The 21,921-nt window shown below is 39.8% G+C and overlaps 1 protein-coding gene across 5 annotated transcripts in view; it reads left to right on the top strand.

Annotated features, from left to right (window-relative positions):
- The window catches only part of AVL9 (AVL9 cell migration associated), a 96,192-nt gene that overhangs the window by 16,385 nt on the left and 57,886 nt on the right, over positions 1–21,921 (top strand). For all 5 annotated transcript variants that reach the window (XR_015734234.1, XR_015734235.1, XM_034434975.3 and 2 more), the window contains exon 2: positions 10,502–10,622. Coding sequence is in view for 3 of the 5 variants with exons in the window: in XM_034434975.3 (XP_034290866.1) it covers positions 10,502–10,622 (121 nt within the window). In the remaining 2 variants the exon portion in view is untranslated. The remainder of the gene's footprint in view (positions 1–10,501; positions 10,623–21,921) is intronic.

Genomic DNA, 21,921 nt, shown 5'->3' with positions numbered 1-21,921 from the left:
TTGCATTAATTTCTCCATTATATTACTAGACTTGTGGTTAAAACTGTTAACTAATCTGCTTGAGCAAGCTGACTCACTTATTAGATAACAGTTTCATCCTGTTTTCCAGTCTTGAACTTTTTACCTTTAATGTCCCAATGTCCTACTGAACTTTTACACCCACCACTCTTAAAAATTGCTTTCTTTGCAAATACAGCATTATCTCCATTAGTTTCTTACAACCCTTCCTTTTTCTTTTTTTTTACACAATTGTTGCTTTTTGCATTTTCCTAACAGGTGGTTCCATGTGATCTTTAACTTTGATAACATTATGTCACATTCTTTGTCTGGATTAAGTCTTTATCTCTCTCTTTCCTCATCTGCTGCTTCTTTCCCAAGAAGAAGCATAGCTTCTTTATAGGAAGGAAGTTTCAGGGGCATTTGCTTGGAGATTGTTGTTTCTATTAACCTTTGCACAAGCCCCCTAGCACAGGGGATTATGCAACATGCCAGAGCTACTAGCACCCCTGTCACTACTATTAAAGAAGTAAAGATTGATACCACCATACCTTTCCATTTTCCAAACCAAGAATCCAGCCAACCTGTTAGGGAACTATCTATCCCTGAGTTCTCAGCCAATTCTTCTGCTAGAGTGGTCAGGCCTTGTAAAGCTCTGGTAATTGTTCCATCAGGAGCAGTGTTATTTCGAATAAAAGTACAGCATCTATCTCCTAGCATTATACATACCCCTCCTTTCTCTGCCAATATCATTTTTAAAGCCATTCTATTTCCCCAGGTCATTCTACTAGTAGCATCTAATTGGGCAGCTATGCCCTTCATAGCATCCCTTGTGAAATTGATAAATCTCTGTTGATTATAATAGATATAATTGATCCAATCTACATTCTTGTTTGTAGTCACCCACCAAAATAGTGATTCAAACCCAGCAGCTATCTGCTTTCAGGCCTTATATTCATCAGGGACTCCTCTAGGGACCCCAATGACAACCCAGTATACTCCATCATCAAAAGTGGTTCCCAACACATCAATTTTCTTGTCATAATTAGTGGCTCCTAACACTTGTGTCACATACATCACTTGGAACATAACTGAACACCATACCATGCATCCCATTTTTGTCCAACTACTGTCCATCTGTGGTTTAGAGTCCAGATAAAGTTATCTTTTTGCCATGTGTCCTGTACCCTAAAAGCAAACATACTTTATTGTTTTGTTATTCTCAGTTTAAGAGGTTCAGTTGAAGGTGTCACTGCGTTATTTTATTTACCAGCTGAGCTCATTATTTCTGGACTGTCAGACTCTCCGTAGCTTTGCCAACTTCTTATCAGTAAGCTACGTGTTTCCGTATCCACCCACATTCCTTCTTCACACTCTTCCTTTGTTCTCTTTCCAGCAAGGTCCGGCTGAAAGATAGCCGGCCCGAATTACTTTCAAAAATGTAACAATTAACTTTTCTTAGTTAGTGAGGTGTTTTATTTTCTTTATAACAAATAAATGAGTTTTATTAGAAACCTTTTTTCGCGTTTTCTTTATCAGAATAGTGCAACTTGGAATAAGCCACGATACATCTCCTCTAAACCAGGGTAATTAGTCCCAGAGCCAAACATGGGATTAATAAATGCCCTGACAGAAGGTTCCACTCTCCATTGTTCTGCTCATGGAGCTTTGACTGGTCCCTTCAATCTGGTGTAGTGCATCCAGCCTTTCTTACAGTTCTTACAGCTGTTTCAGTGGTCAGCAGCCACTACCTGGGTAGGAAGGTCCTTAGAAAGGACCTTCCCACCCAGGTTATAATTTGGATTCTTTCCAGGATTTAATCAGGACCCACTCTCCAGGCTGTATATTGTGGACTGCAAACTCTAATGGTGGCCATTGAGCAAGAAGTCCTTTGTTTCTGAGAAAAGACAAAGAGGATAGCCCCAGAATATAGTTCTTAAGAAAGACATCTTTAGTCTCAAAGTGAGGTATTTCTCCAGTTCCTCCCATATAAGGTAGACCAAACAACATCTCATAGGGCCAGGGACATATAACAACTGCCCTTGAACTTTCTCATTCCCCAATCTTAAACTGGTAGTTTCAAATATGGGGCCTAAAAATCCTTCCCCTTTTACTCCTGAAATTCTTAATTTCTGGTTTGATATTTTTAATCCCCAAGGTATAAAATTTAATGAAGCCCTTGTTGCTCCAGTATCAATTAGAAAAACTGCTGCTTCTTCCTGGGGTCCCACCTTTAAATTTATCAAGGACTCCTGGTGGGACCTTAAATTCAAGAACCCTTGACCTCCCTATTCTTCATCATCAAATGCCATCAATCGGATCACTCTCTCTTCTTTCTTTAGTTCAGAGGGCACTCTCTCTTAAAATACGCATCCTTTCCATGATAGAAGCATCCTACCTGCAGGGTAGTCCGGGGTGGCTGCCAAAGGTGACCACATCCTAGATTCCCTTCTCTGCCTCCCTTCATTCCCCTTCCTCTTATCCATGTTCCTTTTCCTCTCTGTGTGCTGTCTCTATCCTTTTCTTCACTACTTGGTCTACAGTAGACACCATCATTTTTGCTTTTTGTTTTTCTTTTTCTTCTTCCCTTTTTATGAAGACCTTTTGAGTTTCTTTTAATAGATCTTCTAATGATTTATCACTCCAGCCTTCCATTTTCTGAATTTTCTTTTGAATATCTGGCCATGCTTTTGTTACAAAATCTTCAGGAGGCTCTGTGTTACAGGGTCCTTAGGATTCATGCCAGAATACTTCCTCAGTTGATCTTTTAGCCTTTGTAAAAAGGCTGATGGTGTTTCCTCCTTTCCCTATGATATCTTAAATAGAGAGATATAAATAAGAGCCTTGGTAGTACAGTGGTTTAATGCACCCTATTATTAACACAGCTGCCTGCAATTTCTGCAGGTTCGAATCTTACCAGGCTCAAGGTTGACTCAGCCTTCCATCCTTTCTAAGGTAGGTTAAATGAGGACCCAGTTTGTGGGGGCAATAAGCTGGCTTTGTATAAATATACAAAAGTATGAAGGCTATTGCTTAACGCATTGTAAGCCACCCTGAGTCTCCGGAGAAGGGCGGCATATAAATCAAATTTAAAAAAAAAAATGCTTTAGTAAAATTCTGAGACTTTGGAACAGCCTCTCCGATCCCTTAGATTATAAATGCAGGATTACATTTTCCCCATTCCTTTAAAGCTGCTTTCTAATAAACCTCTTTCCTCTTCCGAAAAGAGAATGTTCAGAATTGCCATCATTTCAGTCCAAGTGTAAAGATTTGGTCCTAGGAACTGATCTAATTGTTCTGCTAGATCCGTGATGGCGAACCTTATGGCACGCGTGCCAGAGGTGGCACTCAGCGCCCCCTCTGATGGCACATGAGCCATTGCCCCAGTTCAGCTCTGCTGCGCATGCGTGCGCACCTCCTGCCGGCCAGCTGGTCTTCGGGTCTCTGCCACGCATGTGCGGGGGGTGGGGCGCATGCACAGGGGCCACACGCGCATTGCATTTTGGGGGTTCGCACATGCACATTCACATGTGTGTGCATGCTTTGGGCACTCAGTCCAGAAAAGGTTAGCCATCACTGCTCTATAGACTAAAACATCATTTGTATTTTTGGGGGGAATTTATTCATTTTCTCTTGTTGTAGCATGGTATCTATTGATCTTTGACTTGATGGACTAGAGGCTGCCGATGATGGTGTGGATGATGCTTTCTTTCCTATTCTGGTTAACTTTGGAACACTTGTCATTTCAACATCTAATATTAATATTATCCCTAAAAGTGATACTGCTATTCAGTTGAAGGAGAGGGGACACTTGGATTCAATTCCCTAGCATTGCCTGTGTCAACATATACTTTACAACCTATATCCTGGCGCCAAAGAGCCCTGAGATCTCCTTTCCCTGCAGGAATTTTTATGATAGCCATGTGGGTTGTCTCACTTTAAAGTAAATGGTGGGAATGCATGTTTGTTCGGGTTCTCATAGGAAATAGTAAAGAAAACATCTTCACACTTGTGTATTGGTTAAAATCTGCATTCTGATTTAAAGGGAGGGGTCTCTACCACTTTAATCCTACTGCTTTGCCTAAGGGTATTCAGATCTTGCTTTAGCTGGATGGCTGTCGCTTCTGCTTAATAAAAGAATCCTTTTGAACAACCAGTTCGTACTTTCTTAAGTTGGAAGGAAAGGCGATCCTTACAAATTACAAGAAAGGCAGGCTATTTAAATTTGTTAAGGAGAAAAAAATAAACAATATCCAAAACAACCCACAAACTCCACAATCCCTCATGTGCCCAATAAATTAAGGAATCAGCCGAACACAATCATTTCATTTTTACTATTCCCAACATAAACATTTTTGTTTTTTGGCTGTTAATTCCAACATAATCATTTTATTTTTACTGTTGAACTCAACATTATCATCTTAGTTTCTGTTATTAAACTTAACTTATTCATTTCATTTTTACTGTTAATCTGAACATACTCCTCCTTATTTTGGCTGTCCTACCCAGCATAATAATTTTTATTTGTTGGCTGTTAATCCCAGCATAGTCATTTTATTTTTACTGTTAAACCCAGCATCATTATCTTTTTCTTTGTTGTTAAACCCATCATAATCATTTCATTTTTACTGTTACTCCCAGCAAAATCCTCTTTGTTTTGCTGTCCTACTCAGCATAATCATTTTTTTTTTTACTGTTAAACACAGCATACTCATTTTTATTTTTTGGCTGTTGAATACAGCATAATCATAGTTAGTTTTACTATTAATCCCAGCATGGTCCTCTTTTGATCGATCTGTCTATACATTGTTTATTTCAGTTAATCATATTTATCATTATCCTTTTTTTTTTGACAGTTTAACATTGACACATGATTCTTACTTAAAACATACCTTTATATATATTTATAAATCTCTTTTAACAAGCTTAATTTCTCTTATGTTCTAATTTCCATCAATATTTCAATTTTATATATCTATGTCATATTCTTATTCATCCATATTTGTCTATAAAAATCCTCCTTTTTATTATTACTATCCACATATACATTGTTTCATTTTTAAACACATTGTTTTAATCTTCCAGCCATGTATTTCTTACTTCTTCATTTTTTCACCTGCTAGCATATATTTCCTTCCATTTTCAAAGTCTTCAAATTTTGTCCTCTATATGTCATATTAAACCTTTTTCTTATTTTTATTCCGGATATAATGCATCAAGTTCCCTTCTCTTGAGCCTGCACTAGATCCTTCTTTTATTCCTGTGCCAGTTTTTAAAATTATTATTATTCCAATTATAGGAGTTCCATTGTAGTTTCCTTTTCTTTTCGCCAAGTTCAAACTGCCTGCAGACAAGAAGAAAAACCTCGTCCACAAAATCCCAAGGCTGTTATCTGTAAAGTTCAGAATTTTCCATAAGAAAGACGAATTGCAATGTTCCTTTTTAAACTAGAAGGTGTCCCTCTACAATCCACATTTTTCATTAGTCGTGCACGTATCCATTTTGTTTCAATTATATAACAGTCCAATTTAATTACTCTTCTTCCTTTGATTTTAAGAATATCAAATCTTCTTTTTTAAGATCCAGTTCAAATTTTAAAATATCAGTCTTTTCGCCATGTCTCGATATTTAATCCCATTAGTTCTGTTCAAAAGTTAGTTTTTTGTCAGATCTTTGTCTCTTTAAAGTTACGTTTTAAACTTTCCATAGCCCCTTTATTGTTCAGCCACTGTTTTAAGGCTAGGGGTCTTATAATTAAAAATATTGCTCTAAGCTTTGTTACAAGCCTGGGTTGGTTGTCACTCACCCGGCTTCAAAGAGCTCTGTTTCACTCCACTTTCCTCCTGCACATCTCTTAGTCTGGTTGTCCAAGCTTCGTGGCAGCTGCCATGGCTGCCGTCCCCGCCGCCAACTCACAGAGGGTTCCCTCTGACCTCCGAGGAACTTGCCTGTTCCTCTTGGTCGTCTGAGGCACCCCTCTTTCTTCCCCATCCCTGCAGGATGGTTCCAGTCCGAAGACCCATCGGTGGCGGTTCGGCAGCCAGAGCTTTCGCGGCGCTCATCAGAGCCCACTATTTCCCCAACTGTCTCGCCGTGACTCCAAACCCCAAATGATTGTGTTAGGATTAATAGTAAAGTAATGAAGATGATTATATTGGGAGCAATAATTAAAATATTTTTTAAATGCTTACAATAACTGTAATGATTTATATTGTTAAAATATATCCATCTAAGCAAAAAGAAAGAGAAAAATGGAATGATCTTTGGTTAGGATTTAAGATTTAAGTAACAGGTTTTTGGGATAATGGCATAGTTAAATTGATAGAATTTAGGAAAATAACTGAGTAAAATATTAAGTTGTGTTAATTGAAAAATAAGATTTGTTAATGATTTGTATTAATTTGTGACCGGATCAATGCTTCGTTTTGGAAAAGATGTGTTTTATGTTTATGTTTTTAAAAAATAAAAAAAAACTTTTTTCAAAAAAAAAAAAAGAAACCAACTGAACGACTTCCAGTTGACTTCATGGCAAGAACGGCTGGAAAATAGCGTGCTCTATCGAGCTCAGCAAAATCCAGCCAGTAACTGCTGTTGGGAGATCCTATGGGGTCATAGCCGCCTTTTAGGGGCAGTGAAGGAAGGAGAGGCGTTTCGCTGACCACGAGGAACTCGCAATTTCCTCATTAGGTCTGAAGCAAGCTCTCCCGAATGGCAACAGGCACGTCGGCCATTTTTGGCAGTCACAAAGCTGGGACAACTGGGACTGTAAGACTTGTACTGGAGCGGATCGTGGACAGAGCATTGAAACTGGGTGATATAATTACCAACTTTTATTCTAAAGATTTAAGTACAAGAATCTTAAAAGATAACTTCCAAGCATAAGAAAGTGATTAAATACATGGAGAAAAAAAACATAAAAACAAGGGGCGAAAGAAGCTCAAGGGAAGCTTTAAAACATATAGAGCGCCATATACTGGAAAAAGAGAAGTACTACACCATAGCCACAGTATACTCAGTGAAAGTGAAACCAATACACACAAAGTCTAATACACAGAATAGAAGTAACAGCATCTGGAAGATGGCCTGCCCTTGACTTTATGTTAGAAGAAGACTTGGATATTTTGAGAATATTTAATGAGTTTTTTTTTCTCCTTCTGAATATTTCTAAAAGGAACTAACTTGCAAATAATTAAGCTTTATTAAAATTGGCTATTGGATTATGGATCTGAAAGATTGGAGGAATCTAATACATTAATTTGTATTTGGACTATTAATGTTATTCAACAGAGCATTCTACAAGACAAAAGAAGAAAGGGATAGAAAAAAGAGAAAAGAAGGAAGTTAAATAAAACTACAATTTGGACAATTGGGAAGATATATAATTGGAAAACTGTAAGGCTGTAAATTACTAAAGAATTTTAAAGACATAAATTTAGGGGTTTTGGAGGTATAATTATGGGATTGATGAAATCTTATTAAGCAGGAGTTTTTAAATATTAAGATGGTGGAACTATAGAAATATACTGAGTAATTTCTATTAAATTGTTATAAAATGGATTTACAGGGGATGATAGAGGTATATAAAGAAATATTCTTTATTTTATAAATATAAATATATAAATATATAAGTTTATAAATATATAAACTATAAAGAACAATAAGGAGACAAGGGGATTGTTTAAAGATACAGAAATGAATGCAGAAGTCATTCAACAATTGGGAAAAGAGCAACACGATATTCAGGAAATAGATGAGAAATTAGAAGAAACAGTGGAAGGAGAAAATCAAAATAATATGCAAGAAGCTAAAAATAAAGAAGAGAAAGGATTAATAAGTAGGAGTCAATTAGATAGCTCCTTAAAAGTTTGTAATAGAACACAGAAAGAAAAGAAAAATATTTTCAAAAAAAAAGGAAGTCTTGTGGATGGGTGTTCAAATAATACAGCAGAAAGAGACAAAGGGCACCCAGAAGGGAATATTCAGTAGGCACAAATATATCAAAAAGAGCTACAAGATTCCGAGAGAGAGATAAAAGGCTGACTAAAAAGTCATTTAAATGATGGAATTTCAAAAAGGTTTAAGAGATGATAGATAATAAGAAAATATATTAATAAAATTGAAAAATACAAATAGGGAAAATAGTATACTGTATAACAGATAATATAACTTATAACTAAAAATAAATTAAACTTAGTAGATGGAAATTTAGGGTTAGGTAATCTAATTGTATTATCAATATTAATAGTGTGTTAAAGTATATTGTGGGTTTAAAATATTAAGAATTAGAAATTGTGGGGATTTTGAGATACACTCTTGGGATTGATTAAATATTGTTAATATTTTGCTTTATTAGTAATCCTACACATTTGGAATATTGAAGTTATGGTGGAATAATGAGCAATTTTTAAAATATTAAATATTAGTAATTTAGTAGGGGATAACAAATACATAGCGGAAAGAAATGTTATCTATGTTTAAATCAATTAATGGGAAAAATGATAAAGAATTATAAAGAGAGAATAGTATTGTTGAAGTTGGAAAATTAGGATTACACATACTTATTTGTATTATTATTGTTAGCATTGTTTAAAAAAGCCGTGACCCAGTCAATACACTGTCCACAAAATATGTATAGTGTGAAAAAAAACCTGCAAATAAAACATTAAAAAAAAAAGTTAAGAAACCAACCAAGGGTACAATTCTCTCAAAACCAACCATTCCTCCAGATCAGTTATTACTTGTAATCCACAGAGCTAGTCCAAGAGCTCAGTCCAAACAGTGGTTGTTTCTTTGTCTTCTATCAGTCGTTATTTATAATTTATAATCCAGGAGGCCCATCAAATCCCCCAGTATTCAATAATCCAATAATTCAAAGTATCTGTCAGATCCCTAAAAATGATACTGCCATTCAATTGGAAGAAGGGGGAGACTTGGATTTGATTTAATAGCATTGCTTGTGTCAACAGATATTTTACAACCTATATCCTGGCACCAAAGAGCCCTGAGATCCTCTTAACATAGAGGAATGTTTATGATAGCCATGTGGGTTGTTTCACTTTAAAAGATAACGGTGTGAATGCATGGTTACTTGGGTTCTCAGGGAAACTAGTAAAGAAAACATCTTCACTTGTGTATTGGCTAAAATCTGCATTCTGACTTAAAAGGAGGGGTCTCTACTGCTTTAATCCTACTTGTCTTGCCTAAGGGTATTCAGACCTTGCTTTAAACTGGGTTGCTATCACTTCTGCTTAATAAAAGGATCCTTTTGAACTATTACGTTTCAAGAGTTCTTACTTTCTTAAGTTGGAAGGAGAGGCAATCCTTACAGAAAGCAAGATCTGCAAAACGGTCAACCCAGAGAAGCAATCTTTGTTCTACTGAGGGGACCTTGCAAACTATGTCTGAATGAAGCAGAGAACTGGGAGAAGTCGATTGTTGGGGGGAGACATCAACCGCCACCCAGTCTGATGCCTGTTTCGTATACCCCATCGGAGAGGATGAGGTAACCCTGGAGAATCCTGAAAAGCCCTGCTAGTCAATTGGCATCGGGGAAGAAAGATAGCTGGGATGAGAGAACCAGAGGAGTCACCCTCAGCCGTGGCAACCGAAAACCGGAGTGGAAACTCTGGTTAGAGTTTCCACTCCGGAGTAGAAGCTCTTGCTGACCAGGGGGGACTAACCAAAGCACCACTGAGGGAGGATTATCTGAAAAGGCATATAACCCAATTGATGATGGAAACTTTGGAAAATCTCAACATCCGAGGGGAACCAGGGCAACAGCCAAAGGGCACGGAAAGAGCAGCAGTCACGGATGATGCCACGGGAGGCACCCCCCTTCTGGAGCCTGCCTATTGAGTAGATGGCGCAGCAGCAATGGGAGATTACCCAGCAAACCCTCCCCCCCCGGCAGCACGCGCACCGGCGCCTATCCTCAACCAGCCCCGAGTCCCGCAACTGGAAAGAGAAACTCCTTCCCTTGGGGTGAAGTTTGATGGGAATCCGCAGAAATTAGGATTCTTTGTGGCACACGTGCTAACCTACATGCAAGAGTACGGAGATCTTGCTTTAAACTTCTGCTTAATAAAAGGATCCTTTTGAACTATTACGTTTCAAGTGTTCTTACTTTCTTAAATTGGAAGGAGAGGCAATCATTACAGTATCTAGTAGATCAAATAGCCTCTTCACTTAGTTTCAACCCAAGTCCCAGCTCTTCCACTGCTTCAGTCTATTAAAAATATTTATAATCCAGGCTGATTAGGGTTATTAATCTGCTGATCTGTTTAATCATTTTCTTTGTGGAATAGAACTCAACCTTATTTTTTTAATCTGAAGTTTTTGCTACAATAAATTTCATATGCTGCTTGGGATTCTCTACACCTCTTGCTTGAAGTAACAGTAGAATTATTTAACAGTTATATATTTGGATACCTGATGACTGAGTATAGATTTGGTAAGGTTCTCTTGTATTATTGCATTTAAGCATGTAATATATTTCTCCTTTCAGATTGAGTTCTCCTATCCTTCTCTAATTCTTGGAGAAAGTTATGATAGTAATACTTTGCCAGAGGAATGGAAATACCTGCCTTTTCTTGCATTGCCAGATGGTGCTCACAACTATCAAGAAGGTAAGAGCCCACATAATGCTCCTTTCCTACAAATGCCTAAAGAATCTGGAATTTGATACTGGGCAAAGAATTTAATGCTCATCATAGCAGGGCCAAACTAGACTTTTTTATATGGTGAGCTGGCAAGCAAATCTTTAAAAAAAATACTGTGTGTTTTTCAGCCACAAACAAAACTTGCCTTCCTTTTCCTAGAGAAAGAAAGCTGACTGTATAAACATTTTAAAATGCCTCTTGCAAGTAGAGGAAGAAGTAAATTCCTAGAACTGTAATTCAAGTAATATGAAGTAAAACTGATTTGGGTTTCAATATATTTTTTTAAAAAAAATACATTTACATATCTGGTGTTTATGGTTTAAAATGGTTCTGCAAAACAGTATGAATGTATTTAGGCAAACTGTGTACAAGACTTGCACAATATCAATAATTCCTAAATAACACATACCAAAATACCAAAATCAATGCATACCGTGTTTCCCCGAAAATAAGACCAGGTCCCTCAAAATAATCACTAGGACTTATTTTTGAGGTGTCTTATTTTGCGGCCGACCGCCGATTCCCTCTCACTATCTGCTTGGCCATGGCCACAATGGTTTACAGGTCTTCCCAGGGCAGACACACTTTTTAACTGGACAGAAAAATGACAGAGACTTGAAGCTTCATCTGCTTGCAAATGGGATGCTTTGAAATGGAGCTAAGTGTTGGGATTGCCTGTCTTCCCCCACCCCCACCCCCCATAGCTCCGCCGTGCACTTTTCACCTAGAGGGAGACAAAGCTTTGTCTGCTTGCAAATGGGATGCTTTGAAACAGAGCTAATCGCTTAATTAATAAATGAATCTCCCTCATTTCTCCCGTCTGGGCGAAAAATGTGTCTGACCTGGGAAGCCTTGTAAGCCATTGCAGCCACAGGCAAGCAGATGGTGGGAGGGAGCGGGCAGGCAGTTTCCTCCCCCTTCCCCATGCCTCTGCCTTCTGTCAGTGTTGTTGCACAAGCCTCCCGTGAGCCTCCAGTGAGCCAGGCAGCCGCACAGCACATCCATATCACCTGTCTCCCCCCTCCCTCCCCCGCCTCTGCATCTACCACATAGACCTAGCTTTGTCTGCTTGCGAATGGGACGCTTTGAAATGGAACGATTAGCATTTGCAAGCAGACGAACCTTCATCTCCTTCTGGGTGAAAAGTGCATGATAGAGCGATGGTATGGGGCGGGGAGGCAGGCAATCCCGGTGCACTTATCACTGTTTCAAAGCATCCCATTTGCAAGCAGACGAAACTTTGTCTCCAGTGGTGGGATTCAAAAAATTTTACTATCAGTTCTGTGGATGTGGCTTGATGGATGTGGCTTGGTGGTCATGTGACTGGGTGGGTGTGGCTTAGTGGGTGTGGCTTGGTCATGTGACTGGGTGGGCGTGGCTGGTGGTCATGTGATTGGGTGGGCATGGCCAAGTCAACGTCACTTCTTTGCAGTCATGACCTACAAAAAGAAGATATACCAAAGGTAGTTTATTATTTCGTGCATTTAATACTTAAATAAGAATAAAAGAAGTACACAAAACAATAAAAGAGGTACACAAATACTTATATAAGAACAACAAAAGTGTTATTCGTCTTTAAGATATTTCCAAATCGATATTTCATTGGCATCCTCCTCACTTGCACTTCTTCACTTTTACTCGAGCATCATCTGCTGTGTGATGTGCTCTCAACCATTTTTTAACTATAGGAATAGGTCCCATTCTTTTAGAGATAGGTCAATTACACTAATGGTTATTAGGTTCGTTATGTTGGAAACAGGCAAGTACTCTTCTCTGAACATATGATGTTCATTTTTGAAAAAACCCTTTCCGCTTCTGCTGAACCTATAGCAATTGTTCTGACAATACCTTTAGCTTTTTTAAAACTGTCAGGAATTGCATATTTTTGGGAATTTTAAAAAACATTTTCTACAAAATCTTTATAATCATTGATATTAATTTTGTAATTAAAAATGTCACTAAATGCAAGCAATTGTTCTTCAGCTGCTGTCCATGCAGCAGCTGAAGAACAGTTCACTACTTCTTCAATATTCCAGTAATCTGGCTCTAAAAAATTGAGAAATTGTAATTTATTCGTGTCTTGAAATTGGCTACCTGTTTTTAAATGTTCACAATCCATTAGTCTTTTATTCAAATTTGTTATTTATTTATTTTATTTATTTATTTATTATATTTCTATACTGCCTTTCTCCCATAGGACTCAAGGCGGTGTACAGTCAAGAAAAATATAGATACACAAACATCATAAAATTGCTAATTAAAATTATTATTATAACATAGTTTGGCCCAATTAAATAGAACCTAAAATTAGATAACATTTTAAAAACATTCACATGTTCATATGTTTAGCCCCGCCTGTTGGAACATCAGGGTATTGAGGGCACGGCGGAAAGCACGGAGATCAGGGATATTTCGTATCTCAGGGGGCAGTTCATTCCAAAGGGTTGGAGCCCTCACAGAGAAGGCCCTCCCCCTGGGAGCCGCCAGTCGGCATAATTTGACTGACGGTACCCTGAGTAATCCCTCCCTATGAGAACGAACTGGTCAGTGGGAGGCTATTGGTGGCAAAAGACGGTCTCGTAGGTACCCAGGTCCTAAGCCATGGAGCGCTTTAAAAGTGATAACTAAGACCTTGAATCGCACCCGGAAGACCACCGGGAGCCAGTGCAGCTCGCGTAGGAGAGGTGTTACATAGGCACAACGAGCTGCGCCCATAATCACCCGCGCGGCTACATTCTGGACCAGTTGGAGCCTCTGGGTGCTTTTCAAGGGGAGCCCCATGTAGAGAGCATTACAATAGTCCATACGGGAGGTGTCTAGGGCACGAGTGACCGTGCGCAAGGCATCCCGATCCAGAAAGGGACACAACTGCGGATCAGGCAAACCTGATAAAAGGCACCCCTGGCCACGGCCATCAAATGATCTTCTAAAGATAGCCATGAATCCAGGAGGACACCCAAGTTGCAGGCCCTCTCTGTGGGGAGCAAGATCTCATCCCCAATTGTCAGTGATGGTACCAGCTAAGTATACCGGGACGCCGGAAGCCATAGCCACTCGGTCTTGGAGGAGTTGAGTCTGAGCTTGTTTCTCCCCATCCAGATCCGCACGGCCTCCAGGCAACGGGACATCACAGCAGGGGCATCATTGGGGTGGTCTGGGGTGGAGATGTATAGCTGTGTGTCATCAGCATACTGATGAACACTCACCCCGAAACCACGGATGATCTCGCCTAGCAGTTTTACAAAAATGTTGAACAGAAGGGGTGAGAGGACTGACCCTTGCAGCACCCCACAAATAAGGTGTTATGATGCTTTCTAAAAGTCTTTCCTGAGGAAGTGCAGCAAATCAATGATTTTGTACAAATTTTATATTTTTGAAGATTTCTGAAGTAATTAATCCATCAACTTTTTTTTCATATGGACCCTTTCCCTTTCTAAGCATTTCAAATGCTTTAATTGATCTTATCACAAGTTTTCCCGCCTTTATAACATCTGTATTTGTTGCTTGCAGTGCATTTGAAAGAAGAGAAATTTCATTTAGAATATCAATCATCAATGCCAAATCAGTTATCAAATATATATTTTCAAGACGGGCAGCCATACCTGAATATTTTTCATTTGAATGAAAATACTGATATAGTGCTGGATAAGCGTGCCACACAGCTAGGGTTGACCTTAAACTACAGGCAGTCCATCTTTGTCCCAAAACTCTACCAATCTTTATTATTCAAATCCAAGTTGTTCGGATATTTTGGTAAGTTCCATTTAGCTCTTATTGGATTTCTGAAAAAAAGTGTATATCTTGTCAATAAATATTTTTAAATGATTTAGTTGCTTTATTTCCTTTATGGAGTCATCTAAAACAAATTGGAGGTGTTGGTTTAAGCAGTGCCATATTATGATGTTTGGAAACTCTTTTGCTATTCTAGTGCTCACTCCAGATTTTCTCCCAAACATAACGCTGGCACCATCAGAGCAAAATGCTATTAAATTTTTTTCTAGATAGTTTTCAGTAAATTCAACATTATTTAAACTTTCCATAACTGAAGAACATATTGTCTCTGCATCTTGTTTTCCCAATTCAACAAGCTCAACAAAAATTGTTGGTGAACTAACTGAATCCTCAACTTTTAAGAAAAGTATCACAACTGATTTGCATGATAGCATTGAGGCTTCGTCAATAATCAAACATATTTTCAGGTTATTTTCAATAATTTTAGTAAACAATTTGGTTTTAATTTCTTTTGCAATGAAATCAACTATTTTCACTGAAGTTGACAGTGAATGCAATCCTATTCCCATATTTAGTCCATTTTTAATTTGCAATTCTATCGCATCTTCTATGTCTGATAATGGTTTACATCCTTTTGCCAGACTGTAAACTGTATTGGATATTCTACAAGTGGAACCTAAATATTTTTCAGACATCTTATCTATTCCTTTTGTTATAGCATCCTGCTCCCCTTGTTTCTCTGTGCAAATGGCATGAGCTTTTGATGAAAAATGTTCTTTCATTTTTTTTTTCTTAGAGACGTTTGTTATAGTTCTTTATTTTTCCCTGCTGACTCAATCTGTAAATGTTTCCATTCTTTGGACACATGAACACCTTCCTCTTTTGCAAAGTCATGTTTTGCACAGTACTTGCAACCAGTGGTGGTATTCAAACATTTTTACTACCGGTTCTGTGGGCGTAGCTTCTTTGGTGGGCATGGCTTGGTGGTCATGTCCCTATGAGGATTCCCCCATCCAGACCTTTTGCAATCCCCCAAAGGGTCAAAGGAAACTAGATTCCATACAGCTCTGAACCCTTAAGGCAAACCAAATACAAGTGGTTCTCGCTTAATGGCTGGTTGCTTAGCAAGTGTTCAAATTTACAACTGACTTCCCACAGCTACTTGACCTGTTCTTGGAGTTTTGACAGCCATGCACACACACATACCCACACACATTTATAACCAGTTACAACATCCCATACAGTCATGTGGTTTGAGGTTTTCTATGTTATTTGCCAGTTTTCATGCATCGTTGCGCCGACATTCCTCACTTCCGGGGAACCTTCACTCATTCGATTATTCACACTGAGTGCTTGTCAATATTTATCTCCCTCTGCAGTATGGTTCCGCCCCCTCCTTCTGCGCATGCTCAGTCTTTTTCACTCAGTACGAATTAACAGATCTATAGTGTTCACTTAATGACCACAAGATTCACTTAATGACCACAAGGTTCACTTAAACAGGTCTCCCTCTTTCTTTCTCTCTCATCTCTTTCTCTTTCTCCCTCTCTCTGTTTCTCATCTCTCTCCCCCCCCTCTCATCTTTCTCTCTCTCTCTCTCTCTCTCTCTCTCTCTCTCTCTCTCTCTCTCTCTCTCTCTCATCTTTCTCCCTCTTTCTCTTTCTCCATCTCTGTTTCTCATCTCCCTCTCCCCCCCCTCTCTTGTATGTGTGTGTGCGCATGCGCAAGCCTGATAGAGGCCAGAGCCATCCACTTCCCCGGCACAGGAAGGGGTTTGAGACCACGTTGCGGCTGTGAACGCCAACATCACAACTGCCCTTTCCTCTTTTCCACCCCTCTTGTTGCCATTTTTTCCTCCCCTTGCCTTATTTTTTTAACTCACCACTTTAGAAGTAGCGTATACAGGCAAAGCCCAGGAAGCACGCATGCCCCCTCCCCTCTGCTTTTTTTCCCCACCCTCCTTTTCGCTTGAAGGCCTTTAAACTGCGCTTTGCTCCTGCACAGTAAGGCTTTAGCCATCACTAGCGCCACTTCGGCCTGCCTCTGCCACCCCTCACCTTGACGCCACAGCACCATTACCTTTAGGGGGAGTCGCAATTTCAAAGATTGGGCAGCAAGAGAAAAGGCAGCTGAGTCTGCTGCTGCTGCCATTCCAGCCAGCTGCTTCAGGAAATAAAGAGGCCAGCCGGCAAGTAAAGGTTCAGTCGCTTGCTTTGCTCACCTGCCTCCGCTGCCTTTTCTCAGCTCCCCTTGTCTTGCAGCCAGCTTTCTCATTTAGGGAAACGCTGTAGTCCAAAGATTGGGAGGGCCACGCAGCAAGAGAAAGGGCAGTGAAACTTGCAAGAGCAGAAATGGGAGGGCAAAGCAAGTGATTCTTCAGGCTGCCAACTGGCTTCTTTATCCCTCTCGTTCCCTAGGTAGCTGGGTAGCACAACATGAGGCTGTTTCTGCCCTCTTCTGGAGCTGCTGCTGCCATTCCATGGGGCAGGGGGGCACTTGGGAGGCCAGGCACTCCCACACTGTGACTGGGTGGGTGAACTGGCAGAGGGCGATTGTTCCTTCGCTTGCGGCCCCCGGGGGATTAGCGAGGAGTGCCTGGCAGGCTTGGGGTAGAAGGGCTGGCTTGCGCAACAGGGATCACCGCTCAGAGGGGTGCTACCAGGCCTGGAGGCAGCGGGCTACCCTTGCCCTGGTGGCTCCAAAATTACATGAGGAAAGCAGCATACCGCAGGAGGGAGACCCACTCTAGACCTGCCCATTTGGCCGAAGGGCTGCCTCGGGGGCAACATGGCAAGGCTTGACCTCCTTTCGGGTCCGGCTCTCAGCTGCTGCCTCTAATCTGCAGTTTACTCATGAGCACCATTGGCCTTTCTCCCTGCCTCTCTCTCACACAAGTAAACTGCAGCTAGGATCTCCTGCATGCTTCCCTTGCAGGCCAGGCCTACTGGGGGAAACACATGGGAAGGGCTCTGGTGCCACAATCTCCCTCGTGCTTCCCTTGCAAGCCAGGCCAGCTGGGGGAAACACATGGGAAGAGCTCTGGTGCCGCGATCTCCCGTGTGCTTCCCTCCCTCCCCACCCACTGCTGGTTTCACCTCTCGCCAGCTATCCCTCCCCCACCCACCCACCAGCCCATGCCCTTCTGCAAGTAGTGGCTGGGTGGGGTGAGGCGGGCAGGGTGAGCGAGTATCGGGCGAGCAGTGTGAGCAAGCAGGGACCGGGCAACCCGGTTCAGGGGCGTGGCCAGCCAGAAGTCGCTACCAGTTTGGTGAACCACGCCAAATTTCCGCTAACAGTTCACCTGGAGGCCGTGCGGGTCTGGATGGGGAGGAACAGGCTCAGACTCAACCCGTCCAAGACCGAGTGGCTGTGGCTTCCGGCGTCCCGATATAGTCAGCAGGTGCCATCGCTGACTATTGGGGGTGAATCTTTGCCCCCCACAGAGAGGGCTCGCAATCTGGGTGTCCTCCTGGACGCACGGCTGTCTTTAGAAGAGCATATGACGGCCGTGGCCAGGGGGGGCTTTTATCAGGTTCGCCTGATCCGCCAGTTGCAGCCCTTTCTGGACCGGGACGCCTTGCGCACGGTCACTCACACCCTTGTCACCTCCCGGCTGGACTATTGTAATGCTCTCTACATGGGGCTCCCCTTGAAGAGCACTCGGAGGCTCCAACTGGTCCAGAATGCGGCCGCACGGGTGGTTATGGGCGCAACTCGTTGTGCCCGCGTGACACCCCTCCTGCGCGAGCTGCACTGGCTCCCAGTGGTCTTCCGGGTGCGATTCAAGGTGTTGGTTACCACCTTTAAAGCGCTCCATGGCATAGGACCCGGGTACCTTCGAGACCGTCTTCTGCCACCAATAGCCTCCCACCAACCAGTCCGCTCCCACAGAGAGGGTCTCCTCAGGGTGCCATCAGCCAAGTTATGTCAGCTGGCGACACCCAGGGGGAGGGCCTTCTCTGTGGGAGCCCCAGCCCTGTGGAATGAACTGCCCCCGGAAATACGTAAGATCTCCGACCTCCGGGTGTTTCGTTGCGCATTGAAGACCCTGTTGTTCCGCCAGGCCGGGCTATCAACTTAATAATTTTAAATTGGGGTATTTTAAATTTTTGGGGTTTTAAATCGGCCAAATCTATTTAATTATTTTAATTTTTAATTATTGTTGTGTCTTGTGTTTTTAAATTGGCTGTACACCGCCCTGAGTCCTTCGGGAGAAGGGCGGTATAGAAATAAAATTATTATTATTATTATTATTATTATTATCTGAACTGGTACGAACCGGCTGAATACCACCTCTGCTTGCAACCTAATTTTTTGTTGGAAATTACCATCCCTCATATTTCTCTTTAAAGTTGTGATACTGTTGCAATGTCTAGCAGTCAGGAAGATTACTTTCAATTTTGGAGTCACCAATAATTGACTTGCTGCTTTCTCCAAGTTCAAGTGGTGGTGCTTGTAGTGGTGCTTGTGGTACTTGTGACGGTTTTGGATCTTGGATGGCCAATTCTGTTGTATCTGGTTCCGATCTTGTTTTCTTGCTGAAAAAAGTGGTCAAACTCTGTTGCCTTTTAATTGTGTTAAAGGCTACTACTACAAAAGAAATAAAACAATATTGTGCTTTGGACTCGATTGTGGTTGTAAACTGAGGACTACAGATAATGGAAGGGATCTCTGTTTTCACCCAACAATGTACAGTCTTTTTTTTTTTTATTGAAAAAGTTTTAAAACAAACACAATTTCCCCACAACCCCCCCTCCCAACCCCCCCCTCCCCCTCCCCGACTTCCCAGAGCAGAACACAAGGTATTTCTATTGAGCTTTAACAATAAACTAAATTGCATAACCAATCATTAAACTAACACCCCCTAAGAAAAAATTCTTAACCCCCCATATGTAAAATCCTATTTCTTAAACATAATACTTCTAATATCACTTATATAATGCTTATACAAATAAAAGAAATCATTCATAAGCTATTTGATATTTTTTGGTTTGATACTTATTTTGTATATAATCAATCCATCTTCTTCAGTCCTGTATATACCTTTCTTGTGTGTGATCCTTCAGATATGCTGAAATTTTAGCCATTTCAGCTAAATTAGTAACTTTCAATATCCAATCATCAATAGTAGGCAAAAAGTCCTTCTTCCAGTGTTGTGCTACCAACAATCTTGCTGCCGTTATCAAGTTCAAAATCAGTTTAGTCTCTACAACTGTACAGTCCGTAGTTATACCCAGTAAGAACAACTGTGGAGTAAATTTCAGTCTCTTTTTAAGAATATTCTGCATCATCCACCAAATCTTTATCCAAAATGCTTTGATTTTTCTACAAGTCCACCATATATGATAATAAGTTGCGTCATCACAGTCACATCTCCAACATTTAGCTTGCACATTAGAATACATACATGATAATTTTTTAGGATCTAAGTGCCATCTATAAAACATTTTATAAAAATTTTCTCTTAAATTTTGCGCTTGTGTAAATTTCACATTTCTAATCCAAATCTTTTCCCAAGTCTCCATCATTACTGGCTCTTGAAAATTTTGTGCCCATTTAATCATACAGTCTTTAACCAATTCCGTCTCAGAATCTATTTCCAATAAAACATTATACAACCTTTTAATATGCATTTGTTTTTGATCTCTAATTTGTTTTACCAAATTCTCCTCATTTTGCACAAAGCCAGTTTTTTGATCTTCCTTCCATCTAGCTTGAAGTTGACCATACTGAAACCATGTATAAATTATACCTTCTTCTCTCAGTATATCTAAAGATTTCAAATACATTACCCCCCTTTCCATAATAAGAAGCTCTTTATAGGTAATCACCTCCTGTTTTTGTTCTATACTTATATTTTCTATTGCATGTCTAGGATTTGCCCATAAAGGTATCTTATAATTTAACTTATATTGATATTTTTTCCAAACCCTTAACAAAGCATTTCTTAATATATGAACCTTAAATACTTTATCCACTTTTTTGTCATATAACAAATAGGCGTGCCATCCATATAACAAGTCATAACCTTCTAAATTCAAAATTCTCCCCTCAGTTAAATTAAACCAATCACTAATTTGTGATAAAACCGCTGCTTCATAATATAATCTTAAATTAGGCATTTTAAGACCCCCTCTTTCACGTGTATCTTGTATAATTTTCATTTTTATTCTGGGTTTTTTCCCAGCCCAAATAAAAGTATTAACACCTTTCTGCCATTCTCTCAAATTTTCATCTTTCTTAAGCACAGGTATCATTTGGAACAAAAATAAAAATCTAGGTAAGACATTCATTTTAATTGCTGCAATTCTTCCCAATAAAGACAACTGTAATTTTTTCCAATTTTCCATATCCTTCTGTACCTTCTGCCAAAGAACCTCATAATTGTTTTTGTATAATTTTGTATTTGAAGTTGCTATGTATACCCCTAGATATTTAACCTTTTTAACTATTTCAAAATCTGTTAATCTTGCTAGTTTATCTCTTTCAAGTATAGTCATATTTTTAACTATCATCTTTGTCTTATGTGAGTTAACTTTAAATCCTGATACTTTCCCATATTGATCAATTATATCCAATATATATGGAGCCGACTCTATAGGTTGGGATAAGGTAATAACCAAGTCATCTGCGAATGCTCTTAATCTATAATCTTGTTGTCTAATTACAATACCCTTCAATTTTGCTGAATCACGTATCTTGTTCAATAGTACCTCCTTGTTCAATAGTAGTGGGGACAGAGGGCACCCCTGCCTTGTTCCTTTCTCAATTTTAAAAGCCTCTGTTAAACCTCCATTAACTATAATTTGTGCTGTTTGCTGCTGATATATCGCTCTAATTGATTGTGTGAAATATTCCCCAAAGTGCATTTTCTCTATTATTTTAAACAAAAATTGCCAGTTCAAACGATCAAATGCCTTCTCTGCATCCAAAAATATAAACGCTGCAGGGACTTGATTATTTTTTTCCAAATATTCCAATAAGTTTACAATTTGTCTAACATTATATCTCATTTGTCTTCCTTTTATAAACCCTGATTGATCATTGTGAATTATTTGTTGCATAACTGGCATTAATCTATTAGCTAATATTTTAGCAAAAATCTTATAATCAGTATTCAGAAGTGAAATTGGCCTGAAATTCTCAGGTTTAATGGAATTTTGGTCCTCCTATGGAATTAGTGAGACAAAGGCTGTTTTCCAGGAAGGTGGTACTCCTCCTCCTACTTGTATTTTATTAAATAAAATTTTGAGTGGTTCTAACATTTCAGATTGTAAATGTTTATAATAGACAGCTGTTAGTCCATCTGTTCCCGGAGCCTTACCTATTTTTAATTGTTTAATTGCCCCAACAATTTCCTCGGAAGTTATTGGCTGATTCAATCTCTCTCTCTGTTCCAGCGTTAATTCAGGAATCTCCATCTTTAAATATCTATCAATATCAACATCTTGAATTGCATCTTTAGCATATAACTTTGTATAGAACTCCAAAAAAGCCTTTTTTATTGAATTCTGTTGATAAATCTCTTTACCTC

Source organism: Pantherophis guttatus, chromosome 4 (genome assembly GCF_059756535.1).
Source record: "Pantherophis guttatus breed Tessera chromosome 4, ASM5975653v1, whole genome shotgun sequence".
NCBI lineage: Eukaryota > Metazoa > Chordata > Lepidosauria > Squamata > Colubridae > Pantherophis > Pantherophis guttatus.
The sequence above is the reverse complement of the archived record's forward strand: the minus strand, read 5'-3'. Positions and strand labels throughout refer to the sequence as shown.